General features: G+C 48.1%; 1 protein-coding gene across 17 annotated transcripts; it reads left to right on the forward strand.

The window, feature by feature from the left end:
* The first annotated feature begins 862 nt into the window (after positions 1-862).
* On the forward strand, positions 863-17223 carry GPRASP3 (G protein-coupled receptor associated sorting protein family member 3). 17 transcript variants are annotated; one of them, XM_088795166.1, is made up of 7 exons: positions 4904-6487; positions 8667-8831; positions 11140-11241; positions 11392-11444; positions 11642-11723; positions 12327-12405; positions 12725-17223. In XM_088795166.1, the coding sequence occupies exon 7, from the start codon at positions 13001-13003 to the stop codon at positions 14645-14647; it is 1647 nt and encodes a 548-aa protein (XP_088651292.1). In that variant the 5' UTR covers positions 4904-6487; positions 8667-8831; positions 11140-11241; positions 11392-11444; positions 11642-11723; positions 12327-12405; positions 12725-13000; the 3' UTR covers positions 14648-17223. The 17 variants fall into 17 exon arrangements, with proteins under 17 accessions (XP_088651293.1, XP_088651287.1, XP_088651292.1 ...); XM_088795162.1 differs by lacking the exon at positions 11392-11444; XM_088795163.1 differs by lacking the exons at positions 4904-6487; positions 11392-11444 and adding an exon at positions 6515-6644.
* Positions 17224-18607: the final 1384 nt, after the last annotated feature.

Below are 18607 nucleotides of genomic sequence, written 5' to 3' on the forward strand. Positions count from 1 at the left end.
AAGTGGTTGAAGGAGAGTGATACTCGTATGTGTGCATACAACAGACACAATATAATCATAATAAAAACAAAATAATGTTAAATTTCATACATATGTAGAAGATTAACAAATGTTAGGATAAAATTGCTGGGTTAAATACAAAACTAGTTAATATCTCAAAGGCAATCAATTGTAACCACTGATGTTATCTGGACATAAGTCATTTCCAGTATCAATGAGACAAAATATCTACAGGTTAACACCAGACTCTCAGGCTTCAAAACGTGCTGCATCAATAAAAAGTGAAGTGGAGAACTGCACTGAAATAATATCCAGCAACCTGTGCTGTCATTACCCAAGTTTTGTGTAACTTTTCTGGCAGTGCAGCATGCTTTTTTCTCCCTTTCTAGTATGCGAGATTTGTGGAAATAGAGCAAAGGAGCAGTTTTGCCTCCCTTCACAAACCACAAGTGTTAACAGGCATCATCCCGCTGCTGGAAATTGGCGTTTCAGCGTTATTTTGCATATCAAGATTTTTCAGGATGGATCCTGTGTGTGTTTTCACATGTCGCCCCGAGTTTTACAGAGAACATTCAAAGTCAGATGGTCTCCAAAGCCGTCATCGAATGCTCCCCCGCCAGCGCCGGGCTCCGACAGGGCAAAGGCCAGGCCTCGGGCTGGAAGCGCGGGCTCCCTACGCCGCCTTCCTCAGCTGCCGGTCTTCGCCACGGTCAGGAGCCGCAGGTTCCGCTCGCGAGCAGCTCAACCTCCCAAGCAGAAGCGTCTGTCCCGGGGGCTGCAGCTGCGGCAGACGGGCTGCCCGCGCGGTCACGTGGGCCGGCGGCGGGTCACGTGACCGCGCCCTCCGTGGGGCGGGCCTCGAGGTGTGTCCCACGCAAAAGAGACGGGAAGGACGTCCGCGTGACGACTGGCCGACGGCCGCGGGAGGAGCGGGAGGATGCTAGGGGGGGTGCGTGGGGCGGGGGTCTGTGTCGCCGCGCGCACTAGCCTGGAAACGACTCTCTCGAGCGGCCAGAGCTGCAGCCTTTGTTGGTAGAGGACACAGCCCCGCGGCCGGTCGCGAGCGTCTTAGCAGGGTCTGTCTGTTGTCCCCGAGCTCAAGGGGCAGGAAGTCACCCTGCCTCGGGAGGGAGGCACACGCGGAGAGAAGCGGCGATCGCTCGCTGGCGGCCCAGGTGGGTGCCAGGCCCCGAAATGGCACCCGCGGGACGTGGTGGCTGAGACTAGATCCGGGTGAAGTAAGTGCCTCGGACCCTCCCGCCCCCTCCTGCCTTCTGAACGCCCCCCCCCCGACCCCGACCCCGCTCCCCGCTCCCCGCTCCCCGCCCAGCGGTCTTTCGGGCTGCGTTTCTGGGTGTGGGTGGGGGAGGTGGACGACACGTGGAGGCAGTGGGCTTCAGGGAAGCCCAGAGAGAGGGGGCGGTGAAGTGACCTTCGTGGACGCCCAGTTCGTGTAAACCACTGATGCCACTGGCTCTGGAAAAGCAGGTGTGACGATGGGGACCTCGCGCAACACCCCTGTCCTCCCAGCTGTTCGCCACTCGCTCTCTACGCGGTCTGTCTGTTCCTGACGATGGGGGTGGCTGAGACCGGCTCGGAATTGGGGTAGGCTGGGGGCGACGGAGGGGAGAGTAGCCTGCCCTGTGCTCCCAGGCTCCAGCTGCTTGGAGATGCGGCAGAGGAACGAACCCAAATCTGGGCAGCTCTAGGGAAGAGGGAGGCGGACAGACTCAGGAGGAGGGAACCTAGATGCGGTGGGCCCTTCACAGGATTTCTCACTGGGATACTGCCAGGCTTCTCAACCCCCAAGAGGATCTCTGGATCTCGGCCCCAGGCAGCGTCTTCCTCCCCCATCTGGGGACACAGCAGTCGCGACTCCGTCTGAGGCTCCCTCCCCTTTCATTCCTGGGTCGCAGGGCAGGCTCTTTCTGGGAAACACCTGCAGGAACTGCTTTATGCCTGGTCTCATAGGTTCCCCTCTGCAGACACTTGGCTCTCTTCCGTGTGTTTTGCTCTCTGTCCGATTCTTAGGGCTTGTCCCCGTGTTCTCATCCTAGGTAGCAGCCCTTGGTAAGTCCTTGTCCTCTCTCTAACAGAATATTACCCCCCTCATGCCCCAAGGCTGGCTACTAAGGCAGTTTAGGAAAGTGTCCCTAGGAAGTAGTTCCTTTCCCTAACCCACAGTCAACGAAAAAACATCCAGTCTAAGAGAAAGCTTATAAGAGTTTATCTGAGCCAAACTGTCGACAATTGCCGGGAAGCAAAGTCTCAAAGGACTGAGAAAATGCTCCGGAAAATGACCGTTTTGTAACTTATTTTATGCATTAGAATCAAAGGAGGAAGGTTACATGAAATCCGTTGGTTGTAGATTAAGAGGGTGAGAGAAAGCAAAGTGGGGAAATCTCTGGTATTGGATAAAAAGCAAAATGGAGAGACACAGGCTTTTTTCACATTGGTGGGTACAGGATAATTAATAGCATTTTACAGCACCTAGAGATGGTATTTGGGGAACGAGATAACAGTGAGGGATTTTGTAGTTTCCTGCTCTGGTGTGCTGGGTTGTGCCCCCTGGGGGGTCTGGAAAAAGGGATTACTCTGACATTCCAAGGGTATATGTTATCTTAGATGCAAAAAGACCACAGATAGGCTCACTTAACGTAAAGGTTGACCTTTGTCAAGGAAGCTACAGGCCAAGGATGTGACTTGCCGCCATGGCCCAGCTTAGTTATGAATGTTTATGTTCACGCCATCCTATGTGGTTACTTTCAGTTCTCCTGAGCTTGTCAGGTTTAACATGTGGCCCCTTTTCCGTCCACACTGCTCATATCCTTATTTTTATCCTCAGTATAGGCTGAAACGCTGCTGTAATACGACTTCAGGCCCTCCTGTTTACATTGAAAAGCTAGGATTGAACAGTGGGCATGTGGGGTAAAATTACAGACTGAGGCCTAGGACTACCTCCTCCTCTCTTACCCCCGCCTCCTTGGTTATCGTCTTTCCTCCACACTCCAGAATTAAGGTAATCTAAGGGTGGGGGCCAATGTTGAGGTTGTGGTCTTTCCACTCAGGCTCTGTTGTCTCTGATCTGTGTCTGTGTGTTTTTAGAGTTTGACATAGGAGAAGAAATACCTCAAACGTGGTGTTGTATAGAAAGAATAGATCTAGCCTTTCTCCCTGGTTCCTGGCACAGTTTCAAAAAACCTTGGTAATCCTTGAGTGATGGGCGTGTCTTTGTTATGCTAATGAACCGATCTCTGGTGGGCCCTTAGATGGCCTCATGGTGGGGTCTGGTCACCAGAAGGACCAACCACGTGATTAGAGTTGGAACTTTGGCCACTGCAGGAAGGAGGGCTGGATTTGGGGTTCAGTCAGGTGGACACTGATTTAATTGTGCTTACATATGAAATGCCCAGTAAAAATAACCCCTGGGCTTTGTGGAGCTTCCTGGTTCGTAAACACAATGCTATCTGGGCAGGGGGATATGCCCGGAACCCGTGGGAAGAGGGCATGACAGCTGTGTGTCTAAGACCCTTGCAGACCTTGTCCTATGTGTATCCTTTATAATAAAACTGTAATTCGAAGAATAGCACTCGTAGTGAATTCTGTGAATTGTTCTAGGAAATTATCAAATCTGAGGGGGTCATGGGAACCGCTGAATTTATAACTGGTCAGTCAGAAGTATGGGTGGCCCCCCCAAGACTTGTAACTGGCATCTAATCTGAAGGGGGACAGTATTGTTGGGGACTGCCCCTTTAAATCTGTGGAGTCTGATGCTACCTTCAGGTGGTTGGTGTCAAAGAACTGATGTCGCAACAATGGTGTCATGCGTCCCTATTTTTAGCAGCCACCCCTGTAAACCTACCTCTGATCCTGTGCATCATACATAAGCAACAAAGTGAAGGAGGCAGAGCCCACCCGTATATTATGGGTGAAAAAGTAGCCTATGTGACATATCCCTGCATTTAGATGATTTTTAAATCCTCTATCTTTTTTTTTTTTCTTATCAGAGCTCCCTCAGGTTAGAAGTCCTGCTGGGGGTTCTGCATTTATATTTGGGGACCTTCACATTGTGGGCTAGCAGACTACCTCTAAGTCCCATGGGCATCCCGAAGCAGATCTGTGCGTTTTTAACGTCTCAGCCAGAGGGCGGGGTGACTGGTGTGTGTGTGTATCCAAGAATGAAGGTGATTATCTCTGTTCTGATCACTCCTTGGCCACGATCATCCCTCATGTTTTTCGGGAGTGTAGTTGAAGTAAAAACCTCATCACTCGTGTGGCTCTTTTGTTTCTGTCCCCTTTCTGGATAAATATTACGGGCTAGCTCATGGAATAAATATCAGGGTCCATTCAGATGTCATGTGCTGCCTGGGGATAATAGTGAAATTGTCGTCTCTTCAGTCATAAATGAAGGCAAGGTATCTTCTTACATCCTTGCTGGACGATTAGCACCCACTGAGTCCCCCCCCCCCCCCCCCCGTTTCCAAAGAGCAGCCTTCAGTGGGATCACCTCTATAGGAGACCACCAGGTTCCCTATGCAGGGTTTCAAGGCCCTGCACCCTTCCATACAATTCCACCTTTCTGTCTCCACCTCCCAACACATCCTTCCAAGTCAGGGTGGGGGCTGGAATGAGAGAAGGACACACACAGTTTCAGGAGGCACTCCCTCTCAGGTGCCTCACCCTCGTCCAAGCCCTGCTCCACTTTGCCTGCACTCAGGCCACACTGCACTCTCCTGCTATTTCCCAACCCAACTATCCCCTCTGCTTGACTACTTCCATGCCTTTCCCCACGCTGTTCACGCAATCTTCAGTGCTCTCGCAGTCGTTCTCTGCCTACGGGAAACATACTCATCCTTTTAGGCTCAGCTCAAATGCTAGGTGTGTTTGAAGTCTTTCTGACACCCTCACCCTTACTCTTTGCCCCTTGGTAGGAAGTAATTCCTCCCTCCTGTATACTTACACAGTATTTTATTATCTCCGATTTTAGCATTTGTTTGTTTATACCATGTACTAGAGTCGGGTTTTTTGTTTTTTGTTTTTTGTGGGGTTTGTTTGTTTTGTTTTGTTTTCATGAAATAGACAGAACTAGTGTTGAGGGACAGGTAGCACAGAGGGAGAAACTTGGCCTCTGGAAGTGTAAATCAAACCCTTCTGTCTGACGGCAACACCTGAGCCTTTTACTGCTTATGATAGTAACTACTGTTGATATTAAAATTTATTGGGTGCTTTACGTGTACCAGATGCTCTTCTAAATGCATTGACTTATTTTATTCTCAAAACAAACTTATGGAGTAGATGCCATTGTTGTCTCCGTTCTTGATGTGGGGAAGCTGGGGCACAGACTGGTTAAGTAACTTGGCCAAGCTCACTGAGTTGGTTAACAGAAGAACTGAGACTGAAGCCTTTGTAGTTTCAATCTCCCCATCAGGCTACATCTATATCCCTCTAGTGTTAATGGTCACTAAAAGCTGCCATCATCACTGTCACTACCTTCTTCAGATTTGCTGTTCATTACAGCTTGTAGCAAAGTACTTTATTCATCAAAAAGACACTTAAACCGGAGTGTTGTTACACCGCCTGTCCCTCATCCCTTTCTCCTAGTGTATCATCAGCCTACTCCTTCCTTACCAACTTAATTGTCCATCGCGGTCCATCGTTTTTACTAGTGTTCTGCCATGTCCTCTAGTGCCTGGCTCCACTGTCCTGGCAAAATCCCAGCTCCTGATAAATCCCAAATATCCACCTCTTTTGATCCCTGTATTGCTTACTGCAGTACACCTGGGAAAAGTCCTCCACACCTTTCTAACTGTTGACACTATGAATTTAACTTTCTCAACCTCAGTACAGCCCCCTGAACTGAAATCTCTGATATCTTTACGTTATGGACATTTCATAAGGGTGCACTTTCACACAATGACTCTCCGAACTGAAACCAGGCTTATCTAGGAGCTCAAGTATTTAATGTACCTCCTAAGCCCTTAGAAAGGTAAGGATCTGGGTTTTCTGCCTGAAGCTTTCCTTTTCAGTCTACAACAGAAGCCAATCACCGCTGTCAGACCTCTGGCAGTCATTCATTAGGCAAGGCGGTCAGAATCTACATTTTTCCTTTCACCTGGGAACATGAGCTCTGCCACTGGTTTTAGGGGCTTACTGACAGACAAAAGTCAGGAACTGTTACTCACTGATGAGTTGTTTTGTGCCTGAACATACATGTCATTTAAGTTTGTTCCATTTTCATATAACAAGGAACTTAACTAAAACTAACTGAATAAGGAAATTTATTATCCACAGACTGGAAGTACTGAGGCCTCGATGGTTGTTTGATTCAGCTAAGGACTCGGCTGTTTTTCCATCTCCTCCTCCTGCCATTCACAGTATCGGCCTCCATCCTAAGGCTGGAAGCTTGATGGCCGCAATAATTCTAGGACACAAGCAAGTTCCTGAGGAAGAAAAGGAGACAATCTTTCCCGATGGCCTTTTCTTATGAGTGAGGACACTATCCTCAGAAGTCCTGCAGTCTTCTCCTAATGTCCCATTGAGCAGAGTTAGATCACCACCCCTTCCTGAACCAGGGAGTACCAAGGCAATGGATTACCCCTAGAACAAGCAGACTGACCCCTGGAACCGGGATCAGGCCCCCTGTGGTACGTGACTACGAGGAGGAGGAGGAGGAGGAGGAGGAGGAGGAGGAGGAGGAGGAGGAGGAAGAGGAGGAGGAGGAGGAGGAGGAGGAAGAGGAGGAGGAGGAGGAGGAGGAGGGCATACTTACGCAAAGATGATGTTCTTTTCGTAATTATGGGAAGCAGAACAGTATACAGAGCACTGAGGTGACAGTAACAAAGAGCACAGTGGCAATGTCTTAGCTTTTGTGACCTCTAACAGCCACCACGGAGTTCTCATCTACTACCCCATAATATGACTAGATCACAATTTTAAAAGGAACTAGAGACACCTGATACATGCAGGTATTTCAGAATTTCGGATAGTTTCTCATTCAGTGTGCACGAGAATCCTGTGGGGGACGCGTTAACTGAGTCACAGAAACATGGAGTACCTTTTCCAAAGTGACACAAATACTTGGTGGCAAAGTCTCTATTCAAATTTTGGACTACCTGGCTCTGAAGTCCGGCCAAGTCCCAGAGCAGAGCCCAGAGGAGAGAGCCCCAACTGTACCATGCAGCCTCCTTTTAGAAAGCGCTTCCGGGGCTCAGAAAGTGGTTACTCTAGTCTAAGCAAGCACCTCGTAGTACGGTGAACTGGCTCTCGGTGCTGGTGGTGACAGAGGTGACTTTCTTCTCCTACAGTTAAGTCACAGTTGCTCCGACCTCACCACGAGGAACTTTGATTCAGGAAGTTGGAATTCTAGTCTGCACTCCAGGTTAAGAATTTGGAGGCTGACATGCTAAACTGTGCTAGCCACACACATTTTCTACGCCTGGGAAGGGAAAGGGCTAATAATTATGGAGCAGCTAGGATTTCTAGGGCAACTTTATTCCCAGATGTAAAGTTCAGCTGAAAATAAGAGGACAAAAGCTTATCACTCACTGATCTTTAGCTACCCAGTCAAAATCCATAGGCCAGGCCAGACGTCCAGATTCAGTTCTGACATGTAAAGAGCTTGGAAGACATTGCTCCCGTACTTATAGCCTGAAAGAAAGTTGAACAAACTGAGAATCAGTGACTAACCTTAGACTCATCAGAGAGCTGAGGTCACGGGGCAAATGAACACCCCAAATTCTGGAGAAAAGACAAATCTGGAGAGTCACAGCCTAGCTCTCCTTACATAGCGCAGAAACGGCTAGAGACAGAAACAGGTGAGAAGACTTAAATGGTAATCTTGACAAACTGCTGGAGGCTGAGTGTGGAATAGTATGAGAGTGAGAAACCCGACCTGCACTCTTAGAGGTTTAGCGGGCTTTAAATATGGGAACTCCAGCGGGTTCTCCCAGTGAAGCTCCCAGGCAGATCCCCTAGTTGGTCCGGCAGTGAGAGGGGAATTGTGCTCTTGTGAAATACACCCAGAGCCTTCTCCGTGACAGAGGCCTACTCCGCAGGGGAAAAGACTGCCAGAGCCTTATCCCAGCAGAGGGAAGGGCATTCTTCCTATCCAGCCCACTCTAGCCTTCCATTTTCACCTAAGGAGGAGAAAGAAGCTAAGAAACACTTGTGAAGGTCACAGCCTAGGGACACAGGCCCACAAAAGCCTGGGATTTAATTGTAAGATTATAGAACACTTCTTCTCCCCACGTTTTTACCTTGTCACACAAGCCTCCAGTGTAATAGCTGTGCAGTACGGCTAAAAGAGCTGCAACACACAGACTGTCTGTGCAAGGAGTAATTAGGGAAGCCCAAAGCTTAGAGGGGAGACAAAAATAAGGACACCAGAGGAATTTGAAGACCCTGGCACCTACAGCCACAGCAAACATTATACCACAGCTCAACCGCTAACCAGCTAACGCAAAACTTCTCGCAAAGGGTCTGTTTACCTCAGTTCCTGTTACCCAACACATCATATCCAGCTTTCGACAAAAAATTACAAGGCGTGCCAAAGACAAGAGCAGGCACAGCTCGAGGATAGAGAGTAAGCATCAGAACCAGACTGAGATGTAATGCAGATTTTGTGATTATCAGGGAATTAACAACATGTATGACTACTGTGTTAACAGCTCTAATGGATAAGCTACGCAGGTGTGTATGGCAAGTGGCCGAGACCTGAACTGCTTCTAATTAATCCCTGCCACATTTGCACACTGCCCAAGATCATGAGAGCTTGGATGGGACTGCAAGACAAGACGGAGGACAGGAAGAGGAACCAGGACGGTCCCTACCTGGTACCTGACACTTGGCTGTGGGGGTCACAGACAGCGAGGATTGTATGACCCCCGGTGTGGGTCCTGACAGGGAAAGGTCCTCTTTCTTGGGCAACTGTGGGGACCGCAGAACGGCAACACGTGTGTTAGCATTTCGAATGAGAAAAAAGTAGTGTGGCAGCAAGAATGAATCTGGGCGCAGAGCAGGATTCTCTCCCAGGGTTAGAGGTCTAGGTCTGCCTTTAGGAGAGGGGCAGTGGTGAGGCCTCCATGGCAGCCCCCTCCCCACGTTTTCTCCTCCCTGGGCACCTGAACAATGAAAGAACTTGGGGGGGGGGGCACCTCAGGACCTCCGGGTCGATCTGGCCTTCGATGGCCTGTCCGTTCCCAGCCAGCATTCTCCCAGCCCCTCTCCCATCAGCGTCCAGGAAGGATGGCGGCCAGGAAGGGGGAGGTGGAGGTGGAGGGGGGCAGACACAACTAGGGGCGCTTTGTATCCAACCGCTGCTGCTTCAGGCGCGGCTGCTCCCGACCTGCGGATCCTGCACCCCCACCCCCGCCCGCGGGTCCCAGAGATTATAGGGCGGGAAACGTCGTGGGGGGTACCGGCAGGGGGCCGCAGAGGTCCCCTGAGGCGGGCTGGCGTTACCCGCCCCACAGGCTGGGGCTGCTCCCGTCCCCGCCCCCTCCGGGTCGGAACTGCAGGGCGCCTGGCAGAGGTGGGTGCGTTGAGCCCAGCGGTGCGACCTCCCTCCGCCCCGCTTTCCCGACACCCTCGCGGCCAGCGGTTCGTGCCGCATCCTGCGCAGCCCCTGCCGGGTTTGGTGCAGCGGCGCGGGGGCCGGACGCCTCTTTGCAATTCGGTGCGCACGCAAGGCAGGGAGGACCCGAGTGAGGAGGTCCGAGAGGAGGGGAGGCCGACCACCCGGGCCCCGAGCCTGGAAAGGCAAGTGGGGGTGCTCTGCACGCGGGCGGTGGCCCCCCACTCTCGACCAGCTTACGACCCGCGCCCAGCCCCTGGCATCCTGGCGAGGAGGCGGAGGCGGCGAACGGGTCCGAGCCGGTTCCGGAGAGAGGGGCGCAGCTCCGGGGGACGCCTGCGCGGAGGCTGCGGCAGCGACGGGCTGGGGCCCGGCCCAAGGTCCAGGGGTGGCCTGAGAGGCTCCCTGGGCTCCTGGGGAAGCGATCCACGCCGGCCTCTCCCCTGCCTGCTTTCCGGGAGAGGGCGGTGGGGGAGGCTGCTGCTGCTGCTGCTGCTGCTGCTGCGGGAGAAATGGCGGAGCCCTGAGCCGGAGCTGGGCTGGAGGGCGCCGGGGCGGGGGCGTTGGCTACTCCGGGCCCTGATTCTGGAAAGGGGCCTGTTGGGCCCCGCCTCTTGGATGCTGTCCCTTCCCACAGGTGCCTCGTTGGTGCCAGTCTCCCGTCTGCGCGGTAGCAAAAGGGCTACTGACTCGGTAGATTAAGAAGACACCAAAATGAGGGGCGGCCCGGTGGCTCAGGCGGTTGTGCTCCTATCGCCGAGGTCACGGGTTCGATTCCCACATGGGCCAGTGAGCTGCGCCCTCGACAGCCAAGATTGTCAACAGTGGCTGCGCTCGACCTGGAGCTGGGGGGCGGGGGCGGGTGTGAGCGGTTCCAGCCAGGAGGCTCATAATACCAACATGGGCCAGGGAGCTGAGTCCTACACAACTAGGCTGAGAAACAACAGCTGGAACCAGAGTTTGGGGGGGTGGGGGGTGGGGAGGGAAAAAAGTAGGGGGGGAGACACCAAAATGAAATGTGTGCCTTTCTCTTAAGACAGCAGTTTTATTGCCTTGCATATTTAGATCTTACACCCAATTAAGTGCAAGCAAATGGCGGGGGGAGGAGTCCATGGAAATAAAGAGTGCGCTGTTAGTCCACCTTTGTCCTTGGGGAATCTGTTTTCTCCACATCCCAGCCCACTTTAATATGTTGAGATACTGGGGGGAGGTGGTTCAGAATAGAGGGGAAGGTTTTGGAAAAAGCAATGTAGAACGCATGAAGTCATTCTGCTTCTTTACTTGCTGGTTCTGGAAACCTAAACATCATCTCCATCCTCCCGGCACAGTCCCTGTCATTACGGTGCAGAGGTAGTCCCACAGATGTTGTGGAGTTCCTGAGGGTGGATACCTGAGAAAGTATGGGAGTTGGAAGACTTGATTTTTTTTTTCTTATTTCCTGATCCTTGAAAAGGAGATGTTAGGACCTGAATTCTGGGTATCTGCCCATTAATTAACCTGATATTTTTTCTACCGTTATCAACATAATTTCCTGGTGTTTGGCTGAATGCCCCTACCTCTTTCTGTAGGGCGTGACTCTTCTGCAGCTAGAGGACTGTTCTTTGGTGGGAAGGACCGCATCTCCAGAGGTCCCCTGCTGCGAGGACTGGCTGGCATAGTTGCTGAATGAGGTAGGATCTATGCATGCATGGAGAAGAGGAAAAGGCAGGGTCATGCAGGGGTGCTGTGGAAATAACCGTCCCCATCATCATTACTGCCTTCTTTCTAAATACAGTTGCGTGTTTTCCACTGCCCACTCTGGTACCTCATTTTTTGTTCAGGGAGAGAGGTGTGGCCTCTGCTGGGAAAATGACTGACTTCAGAGTTGGGAGGTGTAAGTAGACAAGCTGCAGGTCTTAGGGGAATGGAGGGGGAGTCATTTGGGAGGAGCAGACAGGTGGGAGACATTTAACCTGACCTTGAACTTACGAAAGCATGTTATAACACTTGTCATGAGTGTTGGGCCCGCTCAGTCTCCTCTGTTTTCCTTCCTTGGCCTTTTTGTCTATCTATAGGCTTGTTTCTTTGTAGGTTCCTGTTGAAATCCTGTAGGTAGCTGTTTGCTTTGAATGTAATTAAGAAAGAGGACGAAAACTACTCATTTGGATCCAAGGTGAGTGTGAGCATGAGCACCCCTCTTGAGTGGGGGTGGGAATTGGCTGTTGGCACGTCGGTAAGGCCAGATCATATCTTGGAGCCATTGTCTCCCAATATTCTAGACACCTCTGCCCTCCCATTTGCGTATAGGAAATGGGTGTGGGGTGAGCCAGGATTGTGCCTATGGGGTAATTGATAGATACCCAGGAAATCGGGAGGGAAGCCCTGAGGAAGACCAAGGAGGCCAGAGTCGTTCCACAGTTGACCCTTGAATGACACGGGTTTGAACTGCGCGGGTCCACTTACACGTGGATTTTTTTTCATGTGACCACAGTTCAGTGGACCCACGCAGTTGTACTGACTACAGTTCAAACCCTCATTGTTCAAGGTTCAGCTCTGTGGTTGGGAATCCACATGTGCTGAGGGCCGACTTTAGTTGTCTATGGGTTTTCTGCTGCACGCGAGGTCAGCATCTCTAACCCACGTGTCGACCCCAAGGGTCAACTGTATAACCAGAGCTCTAGATTTGAAAAAGGGCAGGCACTGGGTTTAGAAAGCAGAGTGAGTGTCTGCCTAGCAAAACTCAGCATTCCAATCCCTCCTGTGTTTTTGTCCTTAGGTCTGCCTGTGATTTCAGTTGTAGGATTTATCAACACTGGAAGCAAGGAAGGAGGAGGAAATTGCACCAGATCAGTCAGGTTGGTGTGCGGCCTACCTGGATAGACCTGTAGAGTGTAGTGGTGTATACCAGGGGGGCTGGGCATTCCTTAGCCTCTCTCCCTTTCAGCAAGCTTTCCCACCATCCCTGCTACTATTCAATGCAGAGAAAAGAGTGTAGTAATACCCGGGCAGGACACTGTTGGGCGATAATGGGAGTGTGGAAGGGATAAAACGAGGTAACAGTTTTCTACGATTCCACTTCTCCGACCACACAGTCCATGTCTACTCTGTCATGTCCTGTGTGGCTGCCTGCATAGATGGAAGAGATTCAAAGCCCATTTCCTTCTTCCCCTTCAGGTCCGTCTCCAGCGGTGGCTGTGGAGGCCTTGGAGTGGCGGAAGAGTACCCATCACCTTCCCTCGGCCTGAGTGCCTCTGCCCTCTGTCTGTATCAGTGACAGAGGCTGTGTGTTTGGCAAGGGGACTGCGTGCCTGCTGAACCGCCAGTTGACTCTAACTGTTGCTACAAAGTTTCTCTCTGACCCAGTGAAAGAGTGTCAAGACATCGGCCTGGGACAGGTTGAGAGCCAAGGCCAAGACTGTATAGGGCTACCTATATAACTCGGCTTCAGCCATGACTCGGAGTAGAAATAAGGCCAAAACTGCAAAAAAGGCTGGTGTAGAGGCCGAAGCAAAGAGAGAGGCTGCTGGTGTAGTCAGGCCTGGAGCCAAGATCCCGGCCAAAGCAGTAGCCAAGGCAGGGTCTCAGGCAGATTCAGTAGCAGAGACGAAGGCAGTGTCTAAGAACAAGGTTGTAATTGAGATGAAAAAAGGATCCCTGGCAAATTTCAGTCCCAAAGCTGAAGATGCGGCCACTGGAGTATCTTGGTTTCATTGTGTGGCTAAGGCTAGTGCAGAGTCCAGGTCCATGCGTAAAGATAAGGCTGGTATTGGTGCCTGCTCCCGGGCTGGGGAGGAGACCAGTGTTGGTTCCGGGTTCTGGACTGGAGAAGAGACTGGTAATCGTTCCAGGGCTAAGGATGAAGAAAGAGCTGATCCTGGTCCCCCGTCCTGTGCTGGGAAGCTGGAGCCTGTGGTGGCTGGGGCTAGCTGCAAGGCTAGGCCACGGGCTGAGGAGGAGGAGGAGGAAGAGAACGTTATCGGGAACTGGTTTTGGGATGGAGACGAAACTAGTTTTGACCCTAATCCGAGACCCGTGAGTAAGATAGTTAGGCCCCAGCCTGTGGATGAAATTAATGAAAAGAATAGGCCCAAGGACTGGTCTGAGGTCACTATCTGGCCCAAAGCCCCTGCTGTAACCCCAGCAGTGTTAGGATTTAGATCCCAAGTCCCATCTGAGACGAGGCCTCCTTCATATATTGTCCTGGCCTCAGCTGAGGAGAATGCTCATTCTTTGCCTGTGGCAACAGTGTGCTCTTCCATGAGCACTCCTCCATGCTCACAGCCTATCCCTGAGTGCCCATTTGGTTCTGACCCTTGCATTCAGACCATAGAGGAGATTAGACGCCAAATCAGGTTCAGGGAGGCGAATGGGATTAAGCCATTTGCTTGCCCTTGCAAAATGGAATGCTACATGAATTCCAAGGAATTTGAAAAACTTGTTACCTTACTTAAGTCAACTACTGATCCTCTCATTCATAAAATAGCTCAAATTGCAATGGGGGTCATTCATGTTCATCCATTTGCCCAAGAGTTCATCAATGAGGTGGGTGTGGTGACGCTTATTGAAAGCTTGCTCAGTTTTCCTTCCTCTGAAATGAGGAAAAAGGCCGTAATTACTCTGAATCCCCCTTCTGGGGATGAAAGACAACGCAAGGTTGAATTACATGTCAAGCATATGTGTGAGGAAACGGCGTGTTTTCCCTTGAACTCACCCGGACAGCAGTCTGGATTAAAGATACTAGGGCAACTGACTGCTGACTCTAACCATCACCGTATTGTTGCCAATTACTTTTCAGAGCTCTTTCGTGTGCTGTCCCTGGGAAATCGTAAAACCAGAAATCTTGTTCTGAAAGTACTGTTGAATTTGTCTGAGAACCCAGCTGCAGCCAGAGACATGATCAATACAAAGGCATTAGCAGCATTAAAACTCATCTTCAACCAGAAGGAAGCAAAAGCCAATCTGGTTAGTGCCGTGGCCATATTTATTAACATAAAAGAGCATATCAGAAAGGGCTCGATTGTAGTTGTCGATCACTTGAGTTATAACACACTCATGGCCATCTTCCGTGAAGTTAAAGGGATTATTGAGACAATGTAAAATGAGCCAGAAATAAAAGGGAACACTTGGAACAATCTCCAAACTCTAATAATAGGCTGTCTCTTCTGAAAGAGCCTTGCATAATGTTTTGTTCATTACAGTGTGCATATTGTGAGTTACATCGATAACACAGTATCGTGGCACAGTATTTCCAGCTTTGAGCTAGACGTTTTGGCGGGTATCAAATGACTATTCCATCGTGAGCTGAAAACGCTTGTTGATTTTTACCTTGTGTCGATGGGACGCTTCTTAACGTTTCACTTAAGAACTTAGTGAACCAGTTCATCCTAAGTAAGCTAACTTGTTCATTAGTGTCTGCTTAGATCCATTTGTGGCTTCAAACGACATAAAAGTTAATATCCTTGGACTTATAATCTAGTTGCGGAAATGCACACACAAGATAACAGTACATGCAATCATGCATACACATACCCTCACTCGCTCTGTGAAATGTGCACTCCCAGTACATAAAGGAGGCAAGGGTTGCTATAAGCTGTTTAATGTAAGGGATTAGTCTTTTATTCTACCTGCGTCAGATAACTCATTTCACAACACAGAAATGGCCCTGAATCCTTGATAAGATGTAATATTCATTTTTTTAAAAAATTTTTGCTAATACATTTATAACTCTTGTAGTGTTAGGCTGTTTCATTTGTGTCAGAATCATCTCACAGAAGAGAAATAGGTGTAGGGAGGAAAGATGTCCTGCATACATGCTGCTAATGTAAGATACTATGTTGGCACTATATTCAGGGTCTTTTTTCCCACCTCTTTTCACAATGGTCTTGTGACCTAGGTACTGGTAGTTTTCGTTGTTGTTGTTGTTGTTTTTTAAGTTAATACCATAACTTATTATTCTGGATCACCTCCAGTGAGAATCAGGGAGGTTAAATACTTTTTCCTAGATTCCCATAGCAGACAGGTGGCGTAGCTGTTTTGTCTGATACCAAACCCCACTCACTCTCTGCCTTACAGTCCTCACTTTTTTGATGGAGGCCTTGAAGGCTCAGAGACTGCTTTTAATGATTCAGTTTGCTGTAGATAATGTCCCCGCCAGTCTTGCAATTCTTTACTTCCCCCATGCACATGTCCATGAGGCACTTGGCTACTGGAGGTCAGGAGAAAAATCTGGGATGAGTGTATGGATTTGAACTAGCAGTGTCTGGAAAACAGTAGGTGCCCAAAACTATTGAATGAATAAGATGTAAATTTCATCAGCAAGTGAAATTTGCTTTGTGTCCTTCCTATCTTTTTCAATCTGTATGTCCTTTTCCCCCCAAGGAACTGGAATCACTCTGTACATTGCTTCATACGTTACATTTAAAAAGATAATTGCTTGCTTCCTCCTTGCAAAATCATAACGTGATTATTTTTACCATTTATAATTTATTCTCTTTTTCACGTGGGAGTCACATGATAAGCCAAAAGGCACTGTCTTTTACTAGTAGGCTACTCCACTTTGTGCATTTGTACCAGCTAAAACTGTACAGGATAAACTTAATTGTAGAAATTTAGGCCCATAACTGCAGCTTCATCGACACAGAACAGGAAAGCTGGGAGAGAGGGTGCTGCCTCAACCGACATGATAGTGATTCCTGGAAGTCTGTGTGGTTCAGAAAGCATCCCCAGGACATTTGAGCTATGGCTATGTTCTCTAAGGCTCTTGGTAGGGATTATAAACCCTGGTCTGAGCTTAAGAGAATGTCTCAGTGTATGAAAATACTGGGTTATATGCATTGAGATTTTTCAAACCGTTAAGAAACTAAAAGAAGATCATACTGTAAATAGTGTGTGTAACTTGCTCCTCTCCCCCACTAACTGTGTATCGTGAATGTCTTTCCATGTCAGTAAGTATGCATCTGCAACAGGGTTTTGAATCACTCAGGTTTTTTCTGTGTGTTAACAGTTGGTGCATAGTGCCTAATCTTTCATTGCATATCCTCTTAATAAACAACATGCACAAATGGCTTCTTTGCAAAAATAAGACTATAGTATTCTGCCACTTGCCTTTTCGTCTTTCCAGTTATCTTTCCAATTTAGTATTTACATGCTTTTTATTTAATAGCTTTCTTGAGATATAATTGACATACGTTAAACCGTTCATATTTAAAATATACAATTGAATGAGTTTTGACATGTCTACACACATGAAACCATCGCCACAGTCGAGATAGTGACCGTGTCCATCAACCCCAAAAGTTTATTCATGCCCCTTTGTAATCTCTCCCTCCTACCCTCCCTATATCTCCCCGCCCCCAGACAACCACTGATCTGCTTTACCACAGTATGGAATCATTCTCACTTTCTGTAATTTTATAGAAATGTTATCATACAACATGGATTGGGGGAGGGACCTGGAGGGGTTCTGGCTTCTTTCACTCACCATGATTATTTGGGATTCATCCATGTTGTATGTATCAACAGTGATTGCTTTTTATTGCCAGTAGTATCCATGATATGACTATACCACAGTTTGCTTATCCATTCGCCTGTTGGTGGACATTTGGGTTGTTTCCACATTTGGGCTGTTAGAAATAAAGCTGCTGTCACGATTCGTGTACAGCTGTTTCTATGGTCATATGCTTTGCTTTTTGGTAAATACCTAGGTGTGGGATGACTGGATCATATGGTAGGTATATGTTTAACTTTTATGTTTTCCAAAGTGTACCATTTCACACTGCTGCAGCTGTGTATGAGAGTTCTGATTTCTCCACATCCTTGCTAACATTTGGCATGGTCAGTCTTTTTAATTTTATCCCCATGTCCTTGTAGACTGTATTTGCATTTCTCTAATGACGAATGGTGTGGAACATCTTTTCACATGCATATTTGCCATCCATATAGCTTGGGTGAAGTTTGTGTAAGTCTTACTGCCCATTTTTTTTAATTGGTGGTTCATTTGGTTGATTTTAAAGAGTTTTTATATATACTGGATACAAGTCTGTTATCAGATCTGTTTTACAAATGTTTCCTGCCATTCTGTGGATTGTCTTTTTAGTCTCTTAAAGAGGTCTTTTGAAGAGCAGTTTTTAATTTTGATGAAGAATAATTCTTTTAACCAGTGTGTTTTAGTGCTACATTAAAAAAAAAAATCGTTGCCTAACCCAGGTCACAAAGATTTTATCCTATGTTCTAAAAGTTTTACAGTTTTAGGTTTTACATTTCGGTCTATGATCCATTTTGAGTTTTTTTTGTCTATGGTACAAGTTATAGGTTGAAGTTCAGTTTTTGGCATAGTGATAGCCAATTTTTCCAGCATCACTTGCTTAAAAGATTTCTTTCTCCACTGAGTTGCCTTTGTGTCTTTGTCAAAAATTAGTTGTCCCTGTATGTACGGGTCTGTTTCTGGGCTCTTTATTGATCTACTTGTGTATTTTTTCAATTTTTATTTTTAGTTTCAGGTGTACAAAACAATGCAATAGTTAGACATTTCACTCTTCATGAAGTGTTAACTCCCCTCCCCCAATCTTTTGCCCCTCTTACATCGTATATATCTATTACAATTCCATTGACTCTATTCCCTATGCTATATTCCATATCCTGTGACTATATATTAAATTATAGTTGACACACAATATTATTCAACTTCAGCTTCAGGTGTACAGTGCAATTGTTCTATTTGTGTGTCTTGATTATGATGCCACACTGTCTTGATTACAGTAGCCTTATAATGTCTTGATATCAGGCAGCGTGAGTCCTCTAACTGTATTAGTTTTTGAAGTTATTTTGGTTATTCTTTTGTACATGAATTTTAGAATTAGCTTGTCAATTTCTGCATCCTTGTTTATATCTTTATGCCTGTTTGAATATTTCTGTATGATAAATTCCTTGAAGTGGAACTGCTTTGTCATAATCATGAGTGGCAATGTCCTCCAGCTAAAAACCACGAGGAACATGCCTGTGTTTGAACAAGTTGGGTTGCAGAGAGAGAGAGAGAACACACGCCATGAGGAATCATGA

Source organism: Rhinolophus sinicus, chromosome 18, assembly GCF_057876585.1.
Source record: "Rhinolophus sinicus isolate RSI-liver-muscle chromosome 18, RSI-T2T, whole genome shotgun sequence".
NCBI classification, from domain to species: domain Eukaryota; kingdom Metazoa; phylum Chordata; class Mammalia; order Chiroptera; family Rhinolophidae; genus Rhinolophus; species Rhinolophus sinicus.

Excerpts from the sequence above, each read along its gene's own strand:
- GPRASP3 (XM_088795167.1), top strand. The coding sequence starts at position 13,001 with ATGACTCGGAGTAGAAATAAGGCCAAAACTGCAAAAAAGGCTGGTGTA.